A 25,693-nucleotide genomic window follows, 5' to 3' on the forward strand; every position below is an offset into this window, starting at 1 on the left:
CAAGAAGAAGGGGGGCACTCCAGGCAGGGGCATGGAAGCTAGAGTATCAAGCCTTAGGAGGCTGTCTTAGCTCAGGCTGCTATAACAAATCCCATAGGCTGGTGGCTCCAACAATAGACACTCATTGCTCACAGTTCTGGAGGCTGGGAAATCTAAGATCAAGCTATCCGTAGATTCAGTTCCTGGTGAGGACTCTCTTCCTGGCTTACAGACAGCCACCTTCTCGCTGTGTCCTCATATGGTGGAGAGAGAATGAGCTCCTGCCTTTTCCTCTACTTATAAAGGCACAAATCCCACCATGGGGGCCCCACCCTCAAGACCTCATCTAAACCCAATTACGTCCCAAGGGCCCCACCTCCAAATACCATCACATTGGGAGTTCTGGTTTCAGCATATGAATTTGGACGAGAAGGGGACACAAACATTCAGTCCATAACAGAGACTTACACGGTGGGCAGGGAGAGCTAAAAGGGAGATGATGATTCTGCAGGTGGCTTACATTTTTGGCAAATCATGCCTCTCCTCTAGATCTTTAGCTCAGACAGGGGAACGTAAACCTGGTCTTACATAAAAAGTAGTGCTGAGGTTTCTTTCTACAATTCAGAGTCCCCGTCTCTGCCCCAGATATACTAAAGCAGAATCTCCTGGGACAGGGACAGGAAATCTGGACTTTTTCATTTCCTCAAGTGGTTGCTTTTTATTGAGATACAATTCAAATAATACAAACTTAACCATATTAAAGTGTGCAACTCAGTAGCACTTAGCACATTCACAATGATATGATATGCAACCACCAACTTTATCTAGTTCCAAAGCATATTCATCATTCCATAAGGAAACTCCTTACCCATTAAAAGGAAACCCCCAGGGACTTGCCTGGCAGTCCAGTGGTTAAGACTCCATGCTTCCAATGCAGGGGGCACAGGTTTGACCCCTGGTCGGGGAACTAAGATCCCACATGCCATGTGGCATGGCCAAAAAGTAAAAAAAAAAAAAAAAAAAAAATGACACCAAAAGGAAACCCCTATATTCCATTCCCCCTTCCCGCCAGCCCCTGGCAACCACTAATCTGTCTTCTGACTCTATGAATTTGCCTACTGTCATTATTTCATATAAATGGAATCATACAATGTGAGTCCTTTTGTGTCTCTCTTCTTTCACTTAGCATCATGTTTTCAAGGTTCATCTATGTTGTAGCATGTGTCAGAATTTCATTTCTTTTTATGACTGAATACTATTCCATTGGATGGACCACATTTTGTTTGTCCTTTCGTCCACTGATGGATATTTGGGCTGTTTCCATCTTTTGGCAATTGTGAACAGGGGTGTCCTCCAAGTGATTTTGAGTTCGCAGACTTGAGAGTTGCCATTTTGGAACCGTGCTGAGGTGACAATCACTTAAGAAAACCAGAGTTCTCAGACTTCAGTGTGCCTCACTCAGAACCGCCTGGAGAGCTTGCTGAAAACGCCCATGACAGGGCCCTACCTCCAGATACTCTGACTCAGTAGCTTTGGGTGGGCCTGGATACCTTTATTTTCGATGAGGTCCCCCCCCCATCCCCACAAATTTTGATGCAAATGGCCAAACCACCATTCTGTAAGAAACGGGGACTTAAAAGAAGGAAGTCAACCATGGTTGCTCGAATTGTGCATTTTTTTTTCCATTTTTTAAACACTTGCCAAGATTTGTCAAATATTCAATAGTGAGCATGTTTTACTTTTACATTCAAATTTATTTTAAGTATTAATGAATTTTAAAAAAGGAAAAGGCTCTAATGCCTTGCTAGATTCCTAGCCTCTGCCTCTCTCCAGACCCCTCCCCCCACCAAAAAAGACTTCCTGACCCCCCTCCTGTGCTCCCCCAAACTCAGGCTCTTTCTAAAAAGCGCACACACACACATTAAGAAAGTGAACCTCTGATTTCTATGCACGGGACACTTTTGCCTACGGCGTGTCATACAATTTGCTTACTTACTGTGTGCTTTTTGGAGCATCTGAGGAAATCAAAGCTGGGGGCTGGATCTCTGTTTGTTTTCCTACAGATAATGATATTCTCCCACCACCTAAGTTAATAGATTGAGGCTTGCAGGCATTTATGAGTGGTGTCTTTAATACGGTGCTGGAATACTTGCCCTATAAATTCTTAAGAACAGACTTATAGATTGCCTGTTACCAGCATTATGGGCTATTAATAAATCAGTTACAGCCACGTATTTTTTTGAAATTGCATTTTCCCTTTGTGTTCACATTCTAAGCAGCTACAAATCGGAGAGAGACAGAACACCCATGCTGGATGAGGGTTGCAATTTCCTACAGAGAGATGGCAGGGGAAGGGGGATGACAACTAGGTCTGCAAAGGCAAACAATTTGGAGCAAGGAAGAAAGAGGAGCAAAGGGCCCCCAGCAGCTGGGTGTTGTTGCAGCGTTTTAGAGCCACGGTCCATCTCCTGGTGTCCTCCGGTAGCAAGGCTGAGTCGGCCAGGGTCACCGTGATTCCTTTGCTGTAAATCCCCCGGCAGTTCTCGACTCAGGCTGCTCTGTGTTAACTTCACATTTAAGGATACGCTGGTGTGGATGGTCACCTGAGCCTTGCTGGGACTCTCCAGCTGGTGTGCACAAACACCGCCACGTGGGAGGACAGATCTCCACAGCCCCTTCCCCGGCAGGAGGAAGCCTGGGCCTCCTTCAAGGCTCCTGTCCCCATCTGGAAGCTGGGGAGTCCCCAGGGGCTGACACTGCGTTCATGTCTGGCACTTCAGGCAGCTGCTCTTTCCCCACCCCCTCCAGCGCAGCAGCGCTCTCCAGCCGTGGCACTCGGAGCTCCCTCGACTGGCACTCACCTCACGGCAGAGCATCATTTCCCCCTCAGCCTGCTCCACGGAAGGACCCCGCGGCACTGGTGCTGGACCACAGTGTCGCACACTTTGCATTGTACACAGACGCTTCTTTCCTCTCAACAGTGCCAAGTCCGGTATGACAAAAGTCAAAGCCGCATTTTGGGGTTTTTAAAACATTATTTTCTCTTTGTTTGTTTTTGTCAGAACTCCTCTTTTCTTCCAACCACTAAGCCTTCTTGCAGGGACTGAGTCACTATGCCCACGGAATGTTTTCCCCACCAGCAGATTCACTGGAACAGATCCCTCTGTCACCTTACAGTCTCTTCTCATCGAGCCTCCCCTCCCCTTGCCACACTGTGGTGTGTGCGTGCTTGTGGTGTCTGAACACCACTCATTAAGGCTGGTGGAATTTTTTTTCCCAGAAGCCTCCAGTGCAAATCACTGGATGCAAAGAGATACAGGGAAGAGCAGTTTCTGGCATCACACACCCTGTGTGTGATATAAGAAGGCGTGGCCACCTGCTCTAACACACCAAACCCATGTCTCAGTGGCCTAAGACAATCTGGTTTATTTCCCACTGACCTCACAGTCTGATGCAGATGGACAGGCTTCCCTGGTGGCTCTCCTCCAAGTGATGACTCAGGGATCCAGGCTCCTTTCAGCAGGAGCTGCTGCAACCTTGAATACTTCACTGCCACTGCAGAAGTGAGGGGAGAGGAACTTTCAAAGAGATGCCCACATTTTAGCCAAGGGCCTAAACCCAGTCATGTGGTTCCAACTTAATTGCAAAGGGAGCTGGGAAGTTTGATGTGTGCCCAAGAAGTGGAAATGGGATTGCTGGGCCATTTACCCAGGTTCCACTTTGGCTCAGCCAGGAATCCAGACACATATGGGTTCCCGAAGATCATGTATATTTTATATACAAATAAAATGTAGAGGGGCAGCCCCTACACATCCTGTCCCAACTTCCCAGCCAGAATGGGACAATCTGACAGTTAACCAGGAGACAGGAGAGTCCGAGACCCCTTGGAAGCTTCCCAGAATGTTCCCTACCCAGGCACCTGTTACTGAGTCAGAACCTTCCCTAGTGGAATCACTCCTTGGATGGAGGAATGGTCAGGAGGCCCCTGTTAAAATGCTCCTTCAGGGGAGAGTCCCTCACATGGATTTGCAAAGTTCACTTATCAAATGAGCTCACTGATTGATTCCTTCATGTCATTGATGCCTACAGGGGCAAAGGACTGGGGATACCTTGTGACAAGAGTGTCCCCTTGGAGAACAGCAGGCAGAATGAAGCAGGATGAGGACGCAGGATGGAAATGGGCAGCACAATCTGGTCCTGGGGCCCTAGAGCGGGGGGTGGAGGGGGGCTGATCTGAGGCATTAAGGAGGCACCGAAGGGCTCTGGGTATGAAACACAGGGAGCTAGAGAAGGGTTATTTAGTGATTTTGCCTGAGGCCAGCACTGCCCGAGATGACTTTGTCCTCCAGCCTCTGTCACATCCTCTGGCCTATTTCTTTGAAGATAAGGTCTGGGGCTTAAAACCAGAGGCTTTCAATTTATGTGAACAGAAAACCTTCATTGGCAAGATCTCTGGGCACAGTGGAAAGGCTGGACCGGAAAGCAGGAGCCTGGCTCTGGCACTGACTCGACCTGGAGATGGTGGGTCTGTCACCTCTCTTCTCGGGGCCTCAGTTTCCCTGTGTGCAGTTGGGCCACACTACAGACAACAAGAGAATTGATGGAGCTGTGGGTAAGCGTGAGGCTCTAGTCTTAGTAAGAGCTGGGTTCACATCCTCAGACACACATTTAGCCCATGTGGCCAACAAGACGGATTCACGCCCACAGCCATCCACAGCCCTTCCTCTTGTCTTCCTCTTCAACAGAGGCCAGAAAGCTAACTTCTCACACTTCTAGAGGCTCTTACAGCTTGAGGCAGTTATGGTCTGTGAAGAGACACAAGTCTCTAGGGAAAGCACCCCTCCTAGAATGAAAAGACAAAGCTTCAAGAGAAAGGGTTAGGGGGGACCTTCAAGATGGCAGAGGAGTAAGACGTGGAGATCACCTTCCTCCCCATAAATACATCAAAAATACATCTACATGTGGAACAACACCTACAGAACACTTACTGAACGCTGGCATAAGACCTCAGACTTCCCAAAAGGCAAGAAAATCCCCACGTACCTGGCCATGTGGCTGACAGGGTCTTGGTGCTCTGGCCTGGTGGGAGAGCCGAGTTCAGGACACTGGACCACCAGAGACCTCCCAGCCCCAAGTAATACCAATCGGTGAGAGCTCTCCCAGAGATCTCCGTCTCAACGCTAAGACCCAGCACCACCCAACAACCAGCAAGCTCCAGTACTGGACGCCCCATGCCAAACAACTAGCAAGACAGGAACACAACCCCACCCATTAGCAGAGAGGCTGCCTAAAATCATACTAAATTCACAGACACCCTAAACGCACCACCAGACGCAGCCCTGCCCACCAGAAAGACAAGATCCAGGCCCAGCCACCAGAACACAGGCACCAGTCCCCACCACAGGAAGCCTACACAAGCCACTGAACCAACTTTACCCACTGGGGGCAGACACCAAAAACAACGGGAACTATGAACTTGCAGCCTGCGAAGAGGAGACCCCAAACACAGTAAGTTAAGCAAAATGAGAAGACAGAGAAACACACAGCAGATGAAGAAGCAAGGTAAAAACCCACCAGACCAAACAAATGAAGAGGAAATAGGCAGTCTACTTGAAAAAGAATTCAGAGTAATGATAGTAAAGATGATCCAAAATCTTGGAAATAGAATGGAGAAAATACAAGAAACATTTAAGAAGGATCTAGAAGAACTAAAGAGCAAACAAACAATGATGAACAACACAATAAATGAAATTAAAAATTCTCTAGAAGGAATCAATAGCAGAATAACTGAGGCAGAAGAATGGAGAAGTGACCTGGAAGGTAAAATAGTGGAAATAACTACCGCAGAGCAGAATAAAGAAAAAAGAATGAAAAGAATTGAGGACAGTCTCAGAGACCCCTGGGACAACATTAAACGCACCAACATTTGAATTATAGGGGTCCCAAAGAAGAAGAGAAAAAGAAAGGGACTGAGAAAATATTTGAAGAGATTATAGTTGAAAAGTTCCCTAACATGGGAAAGGAAATAGCCACCCAAGTCCAGGAAGTGCTGAGAGTACCACACAGGATAAACCCAAAGAGAAACACACTAAGACAAAAATTAATGAAACTATCAAAAATTAAATACAAAGAATAAATATTAAAAGCAGCAAGGGAAGAGCAACAAATAACATACAAGGGAATCCCCCTAAGGTTACCAGCTGATCTTTCAGCAGAAACTCTGCAAGCTAGAAGGGTGTGGCAGAACATATTTAAAGTGATAAAAGGAAAAAACCGACAACCAAGATTACTCTACCCAGCAAGGATCTCATTCAGATTTGACAGAGAGATGAAAACCTTTACAGACAAGGAAAAGTTGAGAGAATTCAGCACCACCAAACCAGCTCTACAACAAGTGCTAAACGAACTTCTCTAAGTGGGAAACACAGAGAAGAAAAGGACCTACATAAACATACCCAAAACAATTAAGAAAATGGCAATAGGAACACACATATCAATAATTACCTTAAATGTGAATGGATTGAATGCTCCATCCAAAAGGCACAGGCTCGCTGGATGGATACAAAAACAAGACCCATATATATGCTGTCTACAAGAGACTCACTTCAGACCCAGGGACACATACAGACTGAAAGTGAGGGGATGGAAAAAGATATTCCATGCAAATGGAAATCAAAAGAAAGCTGGAGTAGCAATTCTCATATCAGACAAAATAGACTTTAAAATAAAGACTATTACAAGAGACAAAGAAGGACACTACATCATGATCAAGGGATCAATCCAAGAAGAAGAGATAACAGTTGTAAATATTTATGCACCCAACATAAGACCACTTCAATACATAAGGCAAATGCTAACAGCCATAAAAGGGGAAATCAACAATAACACAATCATAGTAGGGGAGTTTAACACCCCATTTTCACCAATGGACAGATCATCCAAAATGAAAATAAATAAGGAAACACAAGCTTTAAATGACACATTAAACAAGATGGGCTTAATTGATATTTATAGGACATTCCATCCAGAAACAGCAGATTACACTTTCTTCTCAAGTGCTCATGGAACATTCTCCAGGATAGATCATATCTTGGGTCACAAATCAAGCCTCGGTAAATTTAAGAAAATTGAAATAGTACCAAGTATCTTTTCCAACCACAGTGCTATGAGACGAGATATCAATTACAGAAAAAAATCTGTAAAAAATACGAACATATGGAGGCTAAACAATACATTACTAAATAACCAAGAGATCACTGAAGAAATCAAAGAGGAAATCAAAAAATACCTAGAGACAAATGACAATGAAAACACAATTACCCAAAACCTATGGGATGCAGCAAAAGCATTTCTAAGAGGGAAGTTTATAGCAATACAATCCTACATCAAGAAACAAGCAAAATCTCATATAAACAACCTAACCTTACACCTAAAGCAATTAGAGAAAGAAGAACAAAAAAACCCCAAAGTTAGCAGAAGGAAAGAAATCATAAAGATCAGATCAGAAATAAATGAAAAAGAAATGATGGAAACAATAGCGAAGATCAATAAAACTAAAAGCTGGTTCTTTGAGAAGATAAACAAAATTGATAAACCACTAGCCAGACTCATCAAAAAAAAAAGGGAGAAGACTCAAATCAACAGAATTAGAAATGAAAAAGGAGAAGTAACAACTGACACTGCAGAAATACAAAGAATCATGAGAGATTACTACAAGCAACTATATGCCAATAAAATGGACAACCTGGAAGAAATGGACAAATTCTTAGAAAAGCACAACCTTCTGAGACTGAACCAGGAAGAAATAGAAAATATAAACAGACCAATCACAAGCACTGAAATTGAAACTGTGATTAAAAATCTTCCAACAAACAAAAGCCCAGGACCATATAGCTTCATAGGCGAATTCTATCAAACATTTAGAGAAGAGCTAACACCTATCTTTCTCAAATTCTTCCAAAATACAGCAGAGGGAGGAACATTCCCAAACTCATTCTACGAGGACACCATCACCCTGATACCAAAACCAGACAAAGACGTTACAAAAAAAGAAACCTACAGGTCAATATCTCTGGTGAACACAGATGCAAAAATCCTCAACAAAATATTAGCAAACAGAATCCAGCAGCACATTAAAAGGATCACACACCATGATCAACTGGGGTTTATCCTAGGAATGCAAGCATTCTTCAATATACGCAAATCAATCAATGTGATAAACCATATTAACAAACTGAAGGAGAAAAAGCATATGACCATCTCAATAGATACAGAAAAAGCTTTTGACAAAATTCAACACCCATTTATGATAAAAACTCTCCAGAAGTAGGCATAGAGGGAACTTACCTCAACATAAATAAAGGCCATATATGACAAACCCACATCCAACATCATTCTCAATGGTGAAAAACTGAAACCATTTCCACTAAGATCAGGAACAAGACAAGGTTGCCCACTCTCACCACTGTTATTCAACATAGTTTTGGAAGTTTTAGCCACAGCAATCAGAGAAAAGAAAGAAATAAAAGGAATCCAAATCAGAAAAGAAGTAAAACTGTCACTGTTTGCAGATGACATGATACTATACACAGAGAATCCTAAAGATGCTACCAGAAAACTGCTAGAGCTCATCAGTGAATTTGGTAAAGTAGCAGGATACAAAATTAATGCACAGAAATCTCTTGCATTCCTTTACACTAATGATGAAAAACCTGAAAAAGAAATTAAGGAAACACTCCCATTTACCACTGCAACAAAAAGAATAGAATACCTAGGAATAAACCTACCTAAGGAGACAAAAGATCTGTATGCAGAAAACTATAAAACACTGATGAAAGAAATTAAAGATGATACAAACAGATGGAGAGATATACCATGTTCTTGGAATGGAAGAATCAACATTGTGAAAATGACTATACTACCCAAAGCAATCTACAGATTCAACGCAATCCCTGTCAAACTGCCAATGGCATTTTTCACAGAACTAGAACAAAAAATTTCACCATTTGTATGGAAACACAAAAGACCCTGAATAGCCAAAGCAATCTTGAGAAAGAAAAACGGAGCTGGAGGAATCAGGCTCCCTGTCTTCAGACTACACTACAAAGCTACAGTAATCAAGACAATATGGTACTGGCACAAAAACAGAAATATAGATCAATGGAACAGGATAGAAAGCCCAGAGATAAACCCACGCACCTATGGTCAACTAATATATGCCAAAGGAGGCAAGGATATACAATGGAGAAAAGACAGTCTCTTCAATAAGTGGTGCTGGGAAAACTGGACAGGCACATGTAAAAGAATGAAATTAGAACACTCCCAAACACCATACACAAAAATAACCTCAAAATGGATTCAAGACCTAAATGTAAGACCGGACACTATAAAACTTAGAGGAAAACATAGGAAGAACACTCTGAGATAAATAACAGCAAGATATTTTTTGATCCACCTCCTAGAGTAATGGAAATAAAAACAAAAATAAACAAATGGGACCTAATGAAACTTAAAAGCTTTTTTTTTTTTTTCTCATTTTAGGTCCATATACATTTAAATTGTCATATATCCCTGAGGGATTGACTTTTTTATTATTATAACATATTCCTCATATTGCTCTATTTACCCACATGTATTATGTCTTTTTTGTTCTCCTGTTCCTCATTTATTAGCTTCTTTTGCATTGGGTTGATATTTTATGCTTTAAAGCATTAATTTTTAAAATAATTTTTGACTATATATTTTTTTAAACATCTTTATTGAAGTATAATTGCTTCACAATGGTGTGTTAGTTTCTGCTTTATAACAAAGTGAATCAGCTACACATATACACACGTTCCCATATCTCCTCCCTCCCGCATCTCCCTCCCTCCCACCCTCCCCATCCCACCCCCCCCAGGCGGTCACAAAGCACCGAGCTGCTCTCCCTGTGCTATGCGGCTGCTTCCCACTAGCTATCTATTTTACATTTGGTAGTGTATATATGTCCATGACACTCTCTCACCCTGTCACATCTCACCCCTCCCCCTCCCCATATCCTCAAGTCCATTCTTTAGTTGGTCTGTGTCTTTATTCCCATCTTGCCACTGGGTTCTTCATGACCTTTTTTTTTTTTTTCCTTAGATTCCATATATATGTGTTAGCATACTGTATTTGTTTTTCTCTTTCTGACTTACTTCACTCTGTATGACAGACTCTAACTCCATCCACCTCATTACAAATACCTCCATTTCTTTTTATGGCTGAGTAATATTCCATTGTATATATGTGCCACATCTTCTTTATCCATTCATCCGATGATGGACACTTAGGTTGCTTCCATGTCCTGGCTATTGTAAATAGAGCTGCAATGAACATTTTGGTACATGACTCTTTTTGAATTATGGTTTTCTCAGGGTATATGCCCAGTAGTGGGATTGCTGGGTCGTATGGTAGTTCTATTTTTAGTTTTTTAAGGAACCTCCATACTCTTCTCCATAGTGGCTGTATCAATTTACATTCCCACCAACAGTGCAAGAGTGTTCCCTTTTCTCCACACCCTCTCCAGCATTTATTGTTTGTAGATTTTTTGATGATGGTCATTCTGACCGGTGTGAGATGATACCTCATTGTAGTTTTGATTTGCATTTCTCTAACTTAAAAGCTTTTGCACAGCAAAGGAAACCATAAACAGGACCAAAAGACAACCCTCAGAATGGGAGAAAATACTTGCAAATGAAGCAGCTGAGAAAAAGATTAATCTCCAATATATATAAGCAGCTCATGCAGCTCAATATCAAAAAAACAAACAACCCAATCCAAAAATGGGCAGAAGACCTAAATAGACATTTCTCCAAAGAAGATATACACATTGCCAACAAACACATGAAAGGATGCTCAACATCAGTAATCATTAGAGAAATGGAAATCAAAACTACAATGAGGTATCACCTCACACCGGTCAGAATGGTCATCATCAAAAAAGCTACAAACAATAAATGCTGGAGAGGGTGTGGAGAAAAGGGAACCCTCTTGCACTGTTGGTGGGAATGTAAATTGATACAGCCATTGTGGAGAACAGTATGGAGAACAGTTTTTCCTTAAAAATCTAAAAATAGAACTACCATATGACCCAGCAATCCCTCTACTGGGCATATACCCTGAGAAAACCATAATTCAAAAAGAGTCATGTACCACAGTGTTCACTGCAGCACTATTTACAATAGCCAGGACATGGAAGCAACCTAAGTGTCCATCAACAGATGAATGGATAAAGAAGATGTGGCACATATATACAATGGAATATTACTCAGCCATAAAAAGAAACCAAACTGAGTTATTTGTAGTGAGGTGGATGGACCTGAGTCTGTCATACAGAGTGAAGTAAGCCAGAAAGAGAAAAACAAATACAGTATGCTAACACATATATATGGAATCTAAAAAGTTCTGATGAACACAGGGGCAGGACAGGAATAAAGATGCAGATGTAGAGAATGGACTTGAGGACACGGGGAGGGGGAAGAGTCAACTGGGATGAAGTGAGAGAGTAGCATTGACATATATACACTACCAAATGTAAAATAGATAGCTAGTGGGAAGCAGCTGCGTCGCACAGGGAGATCAGCTCAGTGCTTTGTGACCACCTAGAGGGGTGGGATAGGGAGGGTGGGAGGGAGGGAGGGAGATGCAAGAGTGAAGAGATATGGGAACATATGTATATGTATAACTGATTCACTTTGTTATACAGCAGAAACTAACACAACATTGTAAAGCAATTATACTCCAATAAAGATGTTTAAAAAAAAAAAAAGAAAGGGTTTGCCATGTTTCTTCCTGTTGTCAAAGTCATGGAAAAGATGCTTGAAGGTGCAGCAGCAGCCATCGTGTAACCATGAGGAAGAAAGCCACACTATGAGAATGGAGAGTAGTAGAGCAGGAAGACTGAGGGAGCCTGGGTCCCTGAGGAAGTTCTTGTTGGTGAAATGTTGAGCAGCTGACAGCAAGCCTCTTATTTCACAGGCCAAATAAAACCCCTGACAGATGTGTCAGGTCTCAGTTACTTGCAGCCACTCGCAATTCTAACTAACCTTGAGCCAGTTCTTTAATGCTTTTTAAAATTAATATTTATTGAGCACTTACTTTGTGACAGGCATGTACCAGGCACACTATATCTATTCTGTCCGATTTGTCACAATAACTCATTTCATAAATGCAAAATTTGAGGCTCAGACGGGGTAAGTAATTTGCTCAAGGTGAAACAGCATGAATTTGACCTCTAGAACCTGGGCTGTTAACCATGACCCATGTTCTACTTTCCTGAACCTCAGTTTCCCTATCTGTAAAATGACACAGAAGGAGGCAGTGTTGTAAAGGAGCCAAGCCTATGGGCTTTGAATAATTCAGAGTGACATCAGCTCAAATCCTGCCTCCACCACTTGGTGCTGTGTGACTTGAGGAAGTAACTAAACCTCTCTGAGCCCCCGTTTCTTTTCCAATAACTGGGACAATTAGGGGACCTACCTCATAGGGTTGTCCTAAAGATTAAACATCAGGTAAAGCTGTGAGCACGGAGCCCAGCAGAGAGCAGGCACTTCTCTGCAGCTGAGATCATCTCCCCTCTCCCTTCTAGCACAGGATTTCCATGACCTTGGTGGCTGGTTGTACGTCAGTGAAATATCCGACATCTTTCCCTGGGGAAGAAGCACTACTGTGGCTTTCTAGGTACAGATGACAAACTGAATACAGAAATTTTTCATCTGAAACCAACTATTTTTTAAAACAACTGTTTGCAAGTTAAAAAAAAAAAAAGGGACTTCCCTGGTGGCGCCATGTTTAAGAATCCGTCTGCCAATGCAGGGGACACGGGTTCGAGCCCTGGTCTGGGAAGATCCCACATGCCGTGGAGCAACTAAGCCCGTGTGTCACAACTACTGAGCCCGCGTACCACAACTGCTGAAGCCTGTGTGCCTAGAGCCCGTGCTCCACAACAAAAGAAGCCACTGCAATGAGAAGCCGGCACACTGCAACGAAGACCCAACGCAGCCAAAAATAAATAAATAAATAAGTTTTTTTAAAAAAGTATTAAAACTGTTTACAACTTTGTTTACTCCCAGCAAGGGTTAGATCAAAGCATCCAGCCCCTCCCTGCCGCAGGTAACGGAGGAGGGAGAGAGGGAATCACCCTCCAGGGGGCTTCGCCGGACTCCACAGCTAAGCTCAAAACTTAAAAACCTGCAAGTGGGAGGGAAAGGGGGAGGCGTGGAAATAATAAGAAGCCGGTCCCAAGAAGGTTGTATAAAAACAATGAAATCGTAATATTTTCCACGACAGATCTCATCAGTGCCGACTGAGTGCATTTTATTAAACCTCATTTATTAAATTTTGAGGAACATAATTTAGATATAAGATCCCGGACAAACAGTTTGCAAACTAGCTGAATCCGGACGCATCACCGTCCCCCCATGCATGGAAAACAGGCTGCTTTTCGTCTTGATGGTCTCAGGGCTCTCCCTCTACAGTTTGTGCGGGGGAAGGAGACGGTGAGACAGGGTGGGTGTGGAGGGTTCCATGCTGTTATTTGCTGTCTTTCTCCCCCCTCGAGCCGTTTGGACGTGTTGGGCTTCCTGCCCTGTAGCATAAACATCTCTGAAGTTGAACGGGCATGCTTCGTTGTGTTCTGGAATCTGCGGGCTGAGAGGAAATAGGTGCACAGGTGCCAAAAAAGCAACATACACGCGCAGCACAAATTGTTGATTTGTTTATCTAAGGGTCTCCCCTGAGCCTCCCAAGACTCCCCCCACCCACTCGGAGAATCTCATTTACTGGGATTTACAAAGCAGGAGTTGACCCAGTGGATGAAACAGATGATATTTTCATTCTAGGATTTCCAGGTCACTGGGAAGTCTCCCTACTCCCACCAAACTCCCAGCCCAAAACACTTCCCCAGCCCTGCTTTCTAAGGCCTAAAATGCCCCTTTGTGAAAACCAAAAGAGTTAAGGCATGCCAGAGACTCTATGTTATTTCGTCTATTCCTCTCCTTGGTCCACTCAGGGCATGCATTAGTCATCCTGCTGCATGGAGGAAAACACAGACTCAGATTGGTGAAGCGACTTTCCCAGGGTCACTCGGTGATTAAGTGGCAGAACCAGGAATCCCAGCCCAGGGGATACTGTATACGATTTAAACATTCTTTTAATGGCAGGACACAACACACTGACACTCAAATAGAGGAAGGGCAGAAGTCTTTGTCACTGACAGCTCCAAATGAGAGAAGGCCACCATGCAGGGCCTCCCAGGGGTTTGCACTGGGGGCAGGGTAACGTCAAGCTTGAGCTGCTGCAGGGGCACCCTATGTAAGCACAGCGGGGCTATCTGGGTCTCTGGGGCTCCCTGTGGACTGGCTGCTACTTGCTCTGGCATGATTAGGGCAGGTGCACTGGGACCCCAGAGTGTGAGAGCCCCGTCATCAGCTGCTCGAGAAGAGGAACTAACAAGCCTCCAGACAGGCCCTCAAAACTGGGTTAAGACAGCATTTTAAAAATATATATAATATATATTATACATATACATATATCATACATGTTATAGGTGGGTCTAATTCTGAATCTCAGATCCTCTTCCTCTCTCTCTGCTGAAAATGCCTATCAACCTAGGGGTCACCCATCCTCAAGACATTCACTTGGTCACCTTGTCTTGTTGGCCCCATCTCTGAAAAGTCTCTTGGATCAGTCCCCTGCTCGAGAAAGTTACGCTAAGATCTCTTTCATGAACTACAAGGCCCTTCGAGAGAGCATCACAGGGTTAAGAGAAAGAAAGTGCGCTCAGAGGTCAGCATAGGGGTCACACTGTGGCAGTGCCACTTGTTAGCTGCACGACCTCAGACATCAGTGTCCTGCTGAGCCTCACCTGCATCTGCAAAATGGGAATTAGAGGACGGCCCGCCGCTGGAGATCGGCAGGAGGGAAGAAGGCAGATTATCTGTTGGCAATCCTGGCAGAGAGTAAGTCCTCAGTTAAGATACTCAGTACTGCCGCTGCTGTGATTCTGTCCGCTCCGGCGCAAACCTGCATTTCAACCTCGCCAGCCACACTCTGCCCCCCAAACACTACCGTGCTCCTCCTTACGTCTCTGCCTCGGCTGGGATATTTTTCTCTACACCTTTCCCACTTCCCAGCACGTCCTGGTCATCCTTCAGGGCTCACCCCCATGGTCTTCTCCTCCGAGAAGCCTCCCGGAGCCACTACCAACCCCAGCAGAATCCACCTCTCCCTGCCCAGTGCTCCCTCCCACTCCGTCAAAGTCTGAACTCGGGCATCTGGTGGGAAGGAAGTCGGGTTCCTACCTGCTCCCCCCACAGTGAGCTATGTGAGGAAGTGAAGAATCTTATCACACAGTGCAGTGGTAGCTGGCTTGATGTATTAGTCAGGGTTCTCCAGAGAAACAGAACCAGCAGGACAGATAGATATAGATGTAGATTTTTCGATATTATATATATAGTCTATCAATAGACTATAGATCTATATCAATCTATATCTATATCTACATGAGGATATTTATTCTAGGAATGGGCTCGTGTGATTATGATCTGCCCTCTACAAGCTGGAGACCCAAGAGAGCCGGTGGTGTAATCCAGTCCACGTTCAAAGATCCAAGAAGCAGAAGTATCAATGTCCAAGGGCAGGGGAAGTCAACATCCCAGTTCAAACAGAGAGAGAGCAAATTCGCCCTTCCTCCACCTTTCTGTCCTATTCAGGCTCTCAACACATGGGATAATGCCCACCCACATGATGGGCACATCTTTACTCAGTCTATAGATTCCAGTGCTAATCTCTTCCAGAAACATCCTCACAGACACACCCAGAAATAATGCTTTACCAGCTCTACGGGCCTCCCTCAGCCCAGCCAAGCTGATGCTTAAAATTAAAAATTATAGTTGATGAGGCACCTTTGAGTAGCTGCCTTCCCTTTCTTGTCTCACTCCTCCGCTCCATCACCTTCGCTCCTCAACTTGCACTCAAGTTCTTATCTCAGGGGCTGCTTCTGGGGGAATCCAGATTGACATGTAATCCCTGCTAGCCGTGAGATCTGGAGCATGTTACTTAAACTCTCTGTGCCTCAGCCTTCCCTTCTGTAAATGAAAATACTTTTACTTATGGAATTGTATTACGAGGATGAGATGAGCTAAGTTGAGCTTGGAAAAGTGCCTGAAAACTAGAAAACACTACAAATATTAGGTCTTATTATTCTCAAGGTCTAGCTAAGGACCTGGCATATGCTATGGCTTCAAAAAAGTGTTTGCTGGTTAAAGCATATTGAATCTCTCAGGATGGAGGAAGGCTGTATATTAAGCCTTTTCATTCCACATTAGTTAGGTTCTTCCAGTTGCCAAGAACTCACTCAAGCAAACACAAGCAAGGCAGCCTGTTTCAAGGATGTGCCTGTAGGAACAGAGACGGGCATCTCTAAGGAACTGCAGAACCACCAGCCAGGCAGACTGTACCAAGGCAGGAGCATGACTGGGGAATAGGAAGGTGTCTCAGATTCCGAGAACAGCCCTAGTGAATGGGTTATCTTGTCATCCTCCAAGAGCTGCAAGGTGTTTTTGTGTCTTCCCTCTAGAGATCTATCACTCATACATCTCATCTGCTCCCTCTGTATTGCCTCTCTTTGTACAACTTTCTGGTTCCACTGAGGTCTCTGAGTTTCCAGTAACATCTCTTTCCCCCGTGGGTTCTGATCCAGTTGAGAAATAGTCATAGTAGTGAAACTGGGATGAAGACATCAACTTCGGGGGTGGTAAAGCTGCACTTAGGAACACAGTGTAGACTTGTGACAAGAGGCAAGAATTCCACTCCTTCCTCCCAAGTCTAGACCTTGATTCTTCCCTCAGCAAAGAGTCTGCTCTCCAGCCAGCCTGGCCCACACCTGCTGACCAAGAAGAGACCTGACGGAGGAGAGAATACAGGTCATCTCACTACAGAGGTGCAGGAGCTGAGAACAGACGTCCTGAACAGCAGGGCAAGTCTGAAACCAGAGCTTGACGAAGAGACCGAGCTGGCCACACTCAGACCTGTTCCCAGCTTCACCAACAGATCATCGATTCACCCCACTGGTAGAGTGAGAAAAGGAGGAGGAGGGGTGGACTGACGCCCTCCCTGGTACTTCTAGAAGGGTAGAAGTTGTTATTTTAATGGACTATGACAGACTAGACAGGGGAGGGTTGGAATTTTTTTTTCCTGCAGCTACTAACTGACCAATCTTGCCTGTGTCTATAGTTCAAATTCCCAAGAGAGAGGACCTGATTGGCCCAGGGACTCACCTTCATCTCTGTTTGAACAGCTAGTTCATAAACAGCTAGCACAAAGGCCATTGGCCAGCCTACCCCTTAGTGCAACCTGAAATTGCCCTGTTCGTTAATTTGTTTATCATCTTCCCACACCCCGACTAGGGTGTTCCTGAGGGACAGGAATCTTGTCTGTTATGGTCATTGTTTCATCCCCAGCATCTAGAAAGGTACATGGCACAAAGTAGGAGCTGGATAAATATTTATTGAATATAAGATTGAATGATTGATTAATGCAACAAATAAGTGAGTGAATGAACAAACCTAACAGGTTTATAAAAAGCCCTACCTACATCATTGGAGCCTGTCCTCTATCACCCAGGGAACTCAGCTTCAGCCCGCAGCTTGTTTAGCCCACGGGGCAAAGTCCCTCAGGTAATGAGACCCCACTCACCTAGAAGGCAATTGAGTGAGTTTCCATTGTCATGGCAGCGAGCCTCCAATCCCCATCAAAGCAACTCAGCCAAGTGTTCCTTCTAACCACTGGAATCTTTCTGAGAGATGTTCTGGCCAACACAATTTTCTCCATCTTATTCTATTTCCAGTGATGTTTTAGCCCTTCTTGAAACTGGACCACTTCTCTGATTACCTGCTTCTTAATCCAACTCTGTCTGCACCAGTACCCTTGATTAACGCCTTTCCCACAGACAATAAAGTCTTCCTCCAACTCACTAGCCAGGGCATTATTTAACAGAAACCTAAACCCAACATGCTAATGAAAACAGCTCTTGCAAATAATCCTTTAAAGGGGTTTTAAGTACCCAGTTCCTACTAAACTGATGGAAATTAATGACCTTTAGGAGGCTTCTAAAAACTCACTATTCTTTTACCCAGAGTGGAGTAGCGATGAGGTCACAGATAATAAGCACCAGAACAAATCAGTCCCAAGTTTAATCACTGCTGAGCCTGACACAGTGGTAAAAGGGGACAGTGCCCTGGAGAGCTCTGAAAAAGGAGACCTCAGTGTTGCTAAAAGAGGTAGACGGGGATGCCCCAAAGGAAGGGACTTTGTCCCAATTTCCTCAGCAGTGGTCAGAGGGGCTGGGAAACTTAAAGGCTGAGCTATACTCATGAATAAATAAGACCTCCAGGGCCATTGTGCAGACCAGAGATAAAATGTAAATGTAAATGTAAATCTGCACATAGCAGATGCTCAATAAAGGCTAAATGTTGTTATGATGAAAACCACACACTGGTGCCTGTGACAGCAGGGACCTGGAGAAAGAGGGTCAGCCCAGGGGCAGGGGTGTCTTGGCACCAAAGGGCTTGTGTGTGCTCAGCAAAGTGGAGGCTTTGGAGCTATGAGGTTTACAGTTCCAAGACATGCATTTAAGGGCCCCTACAGCCAAAAGGGCCAATTTAGGAAGGTCCTAAGTTAGCTGACCTGTTGAGAGGGCAGAGCAGAGGCTTCCTCTCAAGGGAGCTGAGGTCAGGGTGAACCTCTCCAATTCTATGAGTCTACCCTGGACCAGAAGTGACTTTCCTTGTATTCCTCTTCAAATTCACAGTGCACTCTCTACCCCTTCTCACCATCCCTGTCCTCTGATTTACAGCTCTAGGCTCACCTCCTCCAAGAAGCCCTCTTAGACTTTTCCAACCTACGTACTCTTTTCCCCGTCTCTATATCCCTATGACATTCACAGTCTGCAACAAACAGTCTAGCCTCCTTTTTCCACTTTACACCTTACTGGTTTCTGGTACATGAGATCTGGGACCCCTCTTTTTTTTTTTTTTTTTTTAATTACAACCCCGTGGCTTATTTATTTTATAACTGTAGGTTTTTACCCTGTATTCCCCTTTACCTATTTCTCCCAGTCCCCATGCCCTCCCCTCTGGCAATCACCCATTTTTTTCTCTGTATCTATGAGTTTGTTTTCTTTTTTTTGATTTTTATTTTATTAATTTTTTATACAGCATGTTCTTATTAGTTATCCATTTTATACATATTAGTATATATATATCAAACCCAATCTCTCAATTCATCACAGCACCACCACCATCCCCCCCACCGCTTTCCCCTCTTGGTATCCATACGTTTGTTCTCTGCATCTGTGTCTCAGTTTCTGCCCTGCAAACGGGTTCATCTGTACCATTTTTCTAGATTCCACATATATACGTTAATATTCAATATTTGTTTTTCTCTTTCTGACTTACTTCACTCTGTATAACAGTCTCTAGATTCATCCACGTCTCTACAAATGACCCAATTTCGTTCCTTTTTATGGCTGAGTAATATTCCATTGTATATATGTAAAACATCTTCCTTATCCATTCATCTGTCGATGGGCATTTAGGTTGCTTCCATGACCTGGCTATTGTAAATAGTGCAGCAATGAACATTGGGGTGCATGTGTCTTTTTGAATTATGGTTTTCTCTGGGTATATGCCCAGTAGTGGGATTGCTGGATCATATGGTAATTCTAACTTTAGTTTTTTAAAGAAATTCCATACTGTTCTCCATAATGGTTGTATCAGTTTACATTCCCACCAACAGTGCAAGAGGGTTCCCTTTTCCCCACACCCTCTCCAGCATTTGTTCTTTGTAGATTTTCTGATGATGCCCATTCTAACTGGTGTGTGGTGATACCTCACTGTGGCTTTGACTTGCATTTCTTTAATAATTAGTGATGTTGAGCAGCTTTTCATGTGTTTCTTGGCCATCTGTATGTCTTCTTTGGAGAAATGTCTATTTAGGTCTTCTGCCCATTTTTGGATTGGGTTGTTTGTTTTTTTAATATTGAGCTGCATGAGCTGTTTATATATTTTGGAGATTACTCCTTTGTCCATTGATTCATTTGCAAATATTTTCTCCCATTCTGAGGGTTGTCTTTTCATCTTGTCTGTAGTTTCCTTTGCTGTGCAAAAGCTTTTAAGTTTCATTAGGTCCCATTTCTTTATTTTTGTTTTTATTTCCATTACTCTAGGAGGTGGGTCAAAAATGATCTTGCTGTGATTTATGTCAAAGAAAGAGTGTTCTTCCTATGCTTCCCTCTAAGAGTTTTATAGTGTCCAGTCTTACATTTAGGTCTCTAATCCATTTTGAGTTTATTTTTCTGTATGGTGTTAGGGAGTGTTCTAATTTCATTCTTTTACATGTAGCTGTCCAGTTTTCCCAGCACCACTTATTGAAGAGACTGTCTTTTCTCCATTGTATATCTTGGCCTCCTTTGTCATAGATTAGTTGACCATAGGTGCGTGGGTTAATCTCTGGGCTTTCTATCCTGTTCCATTGATCTATATTTCTGTTTTTGTGCCAGTACCATATTATCTTGATTACTGTAGCTTTATAGTATAGTCTGAAGTCAGGGAGTCTGATTCCTCCAGCTCCGTTTTTTTCCCTCAAGACTGCTTTGGCTATTCGGGGTCTTCTGTGTCTCCATACAAATTTTAACATTTGTTGTTCTAGTTCTGTAAAAAATGCCACTGGTAATTTGATAGGGATTGCATTGAATCTGTAGATTGCTTTGGGTAGTATAGTCATTTTCACAATATTGATTCTTCCAATCCAAAAACATGGTATATCTCTCCATCTGTTGGTATCATCTTTAATTTCTTTCATCAGTGTCTTATAGTTTTCTGCATACAGGTCTTTCGTCTCCCTAGGTAGGTTTACTCCTAGATATTTTATTCTTGTTGTTGCAATGGTAAATGTGAGTGTTTCCTTAATTTCTCTTTCAGATTTTTCATCATTAGTGTATAGGAATGCAAAAGATTTCTGTGCATTAATTTTGTATCCTGCAACTTTACCAAATTCATTGATTAGCTCTAGTAGTTTTCTGGTGGCATTTTTAGGATTCTCTATGTATAGTATCATGTCATCTGCAAACAGTGACAGTTTTACTTCTTCTTTTCCAATTTGTATTCTTTTTATTTCTTTTTCTTCACTGATTGCCGTGGCTAGGACTTCCAAAACTATGTTGAATAATAGTGGTGAGAGTGGACATCCTTGTCTTGTTCCTGATCTTAGAGGAAATGCTTTCAGTTTTTCACCATTGAGAATGTTGTTTGCTGTGGGCTTCTTGTATATGGCCTTTATTATGTTGAGGTAGGTTCCCTCTATGCCCACTTTCTGGAGAGTTTCTACCATAAATGGGTGTTGAATTTTGTCAAAAGCTTTTTCTGCATCTATTGAGATGATCATATGGTTTTTATTCTTCAATTTGTTAACATGGTGTATCACATGGATTGATTTGCGTATACTGAAGAATCCTTGCATCCCTGGGATAAATCCCACTTGATCATGGTGTATGATCCTTTTAATGTGTTGTTGGATTCTGTTTGCTAGTATTTTGTTGAGGATTTTTGCATCTATATTCATCAGTGATATTGGTCTGTAATTTTCTTTTTTTGTAGTATCTTTGTCTGGTTTTGGTATCAGGGTGATGGTGGCCTCATAGAATGAGTTTGGGAGTATTCCTTCCTCTGCAATTTTTTGGAAGAGCCTGAGAAGGATGGGTGTTAGCTCTTCTCTAAATGTTTGATAGAATTGACCTGTGAAGCCATCTGGTCCTGGACTTTTGTTTGTTGGAAGATTTTTAATCACAGTTTCAATTTCATTACTTGTGACTGGTCTGTTCTTATTTTCTATTTCTTCCTGGTTCAGTCTTGGAAGGTTATACCTTTCTAAGAATTTGTCCATTTCTTCCAGGTTGTCCATTTCATTGGCATAGAGTTGCCTGTAGTAGTCTTAGGATGCTTTGTATTTCTGCGGTGTCTGTTGTAACTTCTCCTTTTTCATTTCTAATTTTTTTGATTTGAGTCCTCTCCCTCTTTTTCTTGATAAGTCTGGCTAACGGTTTATCAATTTTGTTTATCTTCTCAAAGAACCAGCTTTTAGTTTTATTGATCTTTGCTATTGTTTTCTTTGTTTCCATTTCATTTACTTCTGCTCTGACCTTTATGATTTCTTTCCTTCTGCTAACTTTGGGTCTTGTTTGTTCTTCTTTCTCTAGTTCCTTCAGGTGTAAGGTTAGATTGTTAATTTGAGATTTTTCTTGTTTCTTGAGGTAGGCTTGTATTGCTATAAACTTCCCTCTTAGAACTGCTTTTGCTGCATCCTGTAGGTTTTGAATTGTCGTGTTTTCAATGTCATTTGTCTCTAGGTATTTTTTGATTTCCTCTTTGATTTCTTCAGTGATCTCTTGGTTATTTAGTAACGTATTGTTTAGCTTCCATGTGTTTGTATTTTTTACGTTTTGTCCCTGTAATTGATTTCTGATCTCATAGCGTTGTGGTCGGAAAAGATGCTTGATATGATTTCAATTTTCTTAAATTTACCAAGGCTTGATTTGTGACCCAAGATGTGATCTATCCTGGAGAATGTTCCAAGCGCACTTGAGAAGAAAGTGTAATCTGCTGTTTTGGGATGGAATGTCCTATAAATACCAATTAAATCTATCTGGTTTATTGTGTCATTTAAAGCTTGTTTTTCCTTAGTAATTTTCTGTTTGGATGATCTGTCCTTTGGTGTAAGTGAGGTGTTAAAGTCCCCCACTATTATTGTGTTACTGTCGATTTCCTCTTTTATAGCTCTTAGCAGTTGCCTTATGTATTGAGGTGCTCCTATGTTGGGAGCATATATGTTTATAATTGTTATATCTTCTTCTTGGATTGATCCCTTGATCATTATGTAGTGTCCGTCCTTGTCTCTTGTAACATTCTTTATTTTAAAGTTTATTTTATCTGATATGAGTATTGCTGCTCCAGCTTTCTTTTGATTTCCATTTGCATGGAATATCCTTTTCCATCCCCTCACTTTCAGTCTGTATGTGTCCCTAGGTCTGAAGTGGGCCTCTTATAGACAGCATATATATGGGTCTTGTTTTTGTATCGATTCAACGAGCCTGTATCTTTTGGTTGGAGCATTTAATCCATTCACGTTTAAGGTAATTATCGATATGTATATTCCTATGACCATTTTCTTAATTGTTTTGGCTTTGTTTTTGTAGGTCCTTTTCTTCTCTCGTGTTTCCCACTTAGAGAAGTTCCTTTAGCATTTGTTGTAGAGCTGGTTTGGTGGTGCTGAATTCTCTTAGCTGTTGCTTGTCTGTAAAGCTTTTGATTTCTCCATCGAATCTGAATGAGATCCTTGCCGGGTAGAGTAATCTTGGTTGTAGCTTCTTCCCTTTCATCACTTTAAATATGTCATGACACTCCCTTCTGGCTTGTAGAGTTTTTGCTGAGAAATCAGCTGTTAACCTTATGGAAGTTCCCTTGTATGTTATTTGTCGTTTTTCCCTTGCTGCTTTCAACAGTTTTTCTTTGTCTTTAGTTTTTGGCAATTTGATGACTATGTGTCTCGGTGTGTTTCTCCTTGGGTTTATCCTGTATGGGACTCTCTGCGCTTCCTGGACTTGGGTGGTTATTTCCTTTCCCACGTTAGGAAACTTTTCGACTATAATCTCTTCAAATATTTTCTCGGGTCCTTTCTCTCTCTCTTCTCCTTCTGGGATCCCTATAATGTGAATGTTGTTGCGTTTAATGTTGTCCCAGAGGTGTCTTAGGCTGTCTTCATTTCTTTTCATTCTTTTTTCTTTATTCTGTTCCGCAGCAGTGAATTCCACCATTCTGCCTTCCAGGTCACTTATCCGTTCTTCTGCCTTGGTTATTCTGCTATTGATTCCTTCTAGTGTAGTTTTCATTTCAGTTATTGTATTGTTCATCTCTGTTTGTTTGTTCTTTAATTCTTCTAGGTCTTTGTTAAACATTTCTTGCATCTTCTCGATCTTTGCCTCCATTCTTTTTCCGAGTTCCTGGATCATCTTCACTATCATTATTCTGAATTCTTTTTCAGGAAGGTTGCCTATCTCCACTTCATTTAGTTGTTTTTCTGGGGTTTTATCTTGTTCCTTCATCTGGTACATAGCCCTCTGCCTTTTCATCTTGTCTATCTTTCTGTGAATGTGGTTTTCATTCCACAGGCTGCAGGATTGTAGTTCTTTTTGCTTCTGCTGTCTGCCCTCTCTTGGAGCCCTCTTGAGGGTTGAGACTCTGGCTCCTATGCCTCATGTATCCCTCACAAACATGTTTTCTAATCTAGGGCCTCTCACACTGTAATATGCACATGAATCCCCTGGAGATCTTGTGGGAATGCAGATTCTGATTCTTCAGGTCTTGGCTAAGGCCTGAGACTGCATTTCTAACAAGCTCCCAAGTTATGTCAATGCTACTTTGAGTAGCATGGATCTAGAGTATCTTACCAACACTGTTTCTTCAAGCTTTTAATGTGTTACATATCTAAAAAGATAGAGAGAGAAACAAGTCTACTCCAGGAGTTCTCAGAGGCTTTAATGGACATTATGAATCTTCAAGAAGGGGCTATGGTGTGCAGCATCTCCCAACAGAAATCTCTGTTCAAGGGACTGTCCTACAGCATTTATCTCATTATCAGGTACACGTCAATTGCTAATAATAAGAGCAAATATTTATTGCATCCTTACTACAGGGCAAGCATTTTACACACACCATCTTATTTAATTATTCCACTGAACACTATGAGGTAAGCACTACTGGGATCCCCGTTTTTGAGGAGGAGATGGAAGCTAAAGGGGTTAAGCCGTTTACCCAAGTGTGTGTGGCAGAGTCAGGAATTGAACCCCATTAGACTGACTCCAGGGTTCTCCATTTTAACCATCCCACTTGACCTCTAAGCCTGGGCCCACAAATCTTCCTTCTGCCATGAATAACGGCTAAGAGGCCAAACTTGGTGAGGACAGACCTCTGCCTCAACTGCAATCAGTTTTGTCCAGGTGCTCTTTTTTTACATAGCTATAAGTTGTTTGTTTGTTTTTCCCCCCTATGGTGAACATTTACTAATCGTATGTAAGAAAGAAAAAAAAGCACACTTCTGTTTCAGCTCAGAATGTGTCTGGCTGCAAGTAACAGGACAGACAGGTGTTTGTTCTTATTACACTACAAGATGTCCAGAGATAGATGGTTAGAGACTTTTTAAGTCAGCCATCAGAAACCCAGGCCCCTTCTTTCTTTCCAGGTGTGTGCACAGTAACAGAGAAAGCTTATGTCTTGGTTCTGGAAGAAGTTGGTGTAAGCACCTTCCTCATTCATCCTTTCATTTGAAAGGCATGTTAAGGTCCTTCCATGTGCCAGACAGTGGGCTTTGGAACAAAGATGAAAAGATATAACCCAGTCTATGGGTCAGATAAGATTATACAGATATGCAATCTCCTAATTATGATACCATGAAGTGACTATTATTTATTTCAAGCCTGGCTTTCTACAGAAAGGATCTGAGGTGCTAATGTACTGTGATAGGTGTTATAAGAGAAGTGAGCACAGGATCTGTGGAAGCCCAGAGAAAGGGCCCCTCACCTACCTGGGGGTGAAGAAGGGCAAAAGGAGTCAGGGAAGGGGTGGATCTGAGTCTTGTAGGGCAA

At 42.6% G+C, this 25,693-nt stretch overlaps 1 protein-coding gene across 3 annotated transcripts in view; it reads right to left on the reverse strand.

The window, feature by feature from the left end:
* Nucleotides 1-25,693, reverse strand: part of SUDS3 (SDS3 homolog, SIN3A corepressor complex component) — a 374,523-nt gene that overhangs the window by 63,528 nt on the left and 285,302 nt on the right. For 2 of the 3 annotated variants that reach the window (XM_059894290.1, XM_059894289.1), the window contains one exon: nt 13,313-13,647. The exons of the other annotated variant lie outside the window; for it this stretch is intronic. In XM_059894290.1, coding sequence (XP_059750273.1) covers nt 13,470-13,647 — 178 coding nt within the window. In that variant the 3' untranslated portion in view covers nt 13,313-13,469. Of the gene's footprint in view, nt 1-13,312; nt 13,648-25,693 lie in introns of those variants that run through there. 3 annotated transcript variants of the gene reach the window in all.

This window comes from Balaenoptera ricei, chromosome 14, assembly GCF_028023285.1.
Source record: "Balaenoptera ricei isolate mBalRic1 chromosome 14, mBalRic1.hap2, whole genome shotgun sequence".
Classification (NCBI taxonomy): Eukaryota; Metazoa; Chordata; class Mammalia; order Artiodactyla; family Balaenopteridae; genus Balaenoptera; species Balaenoptera ricei.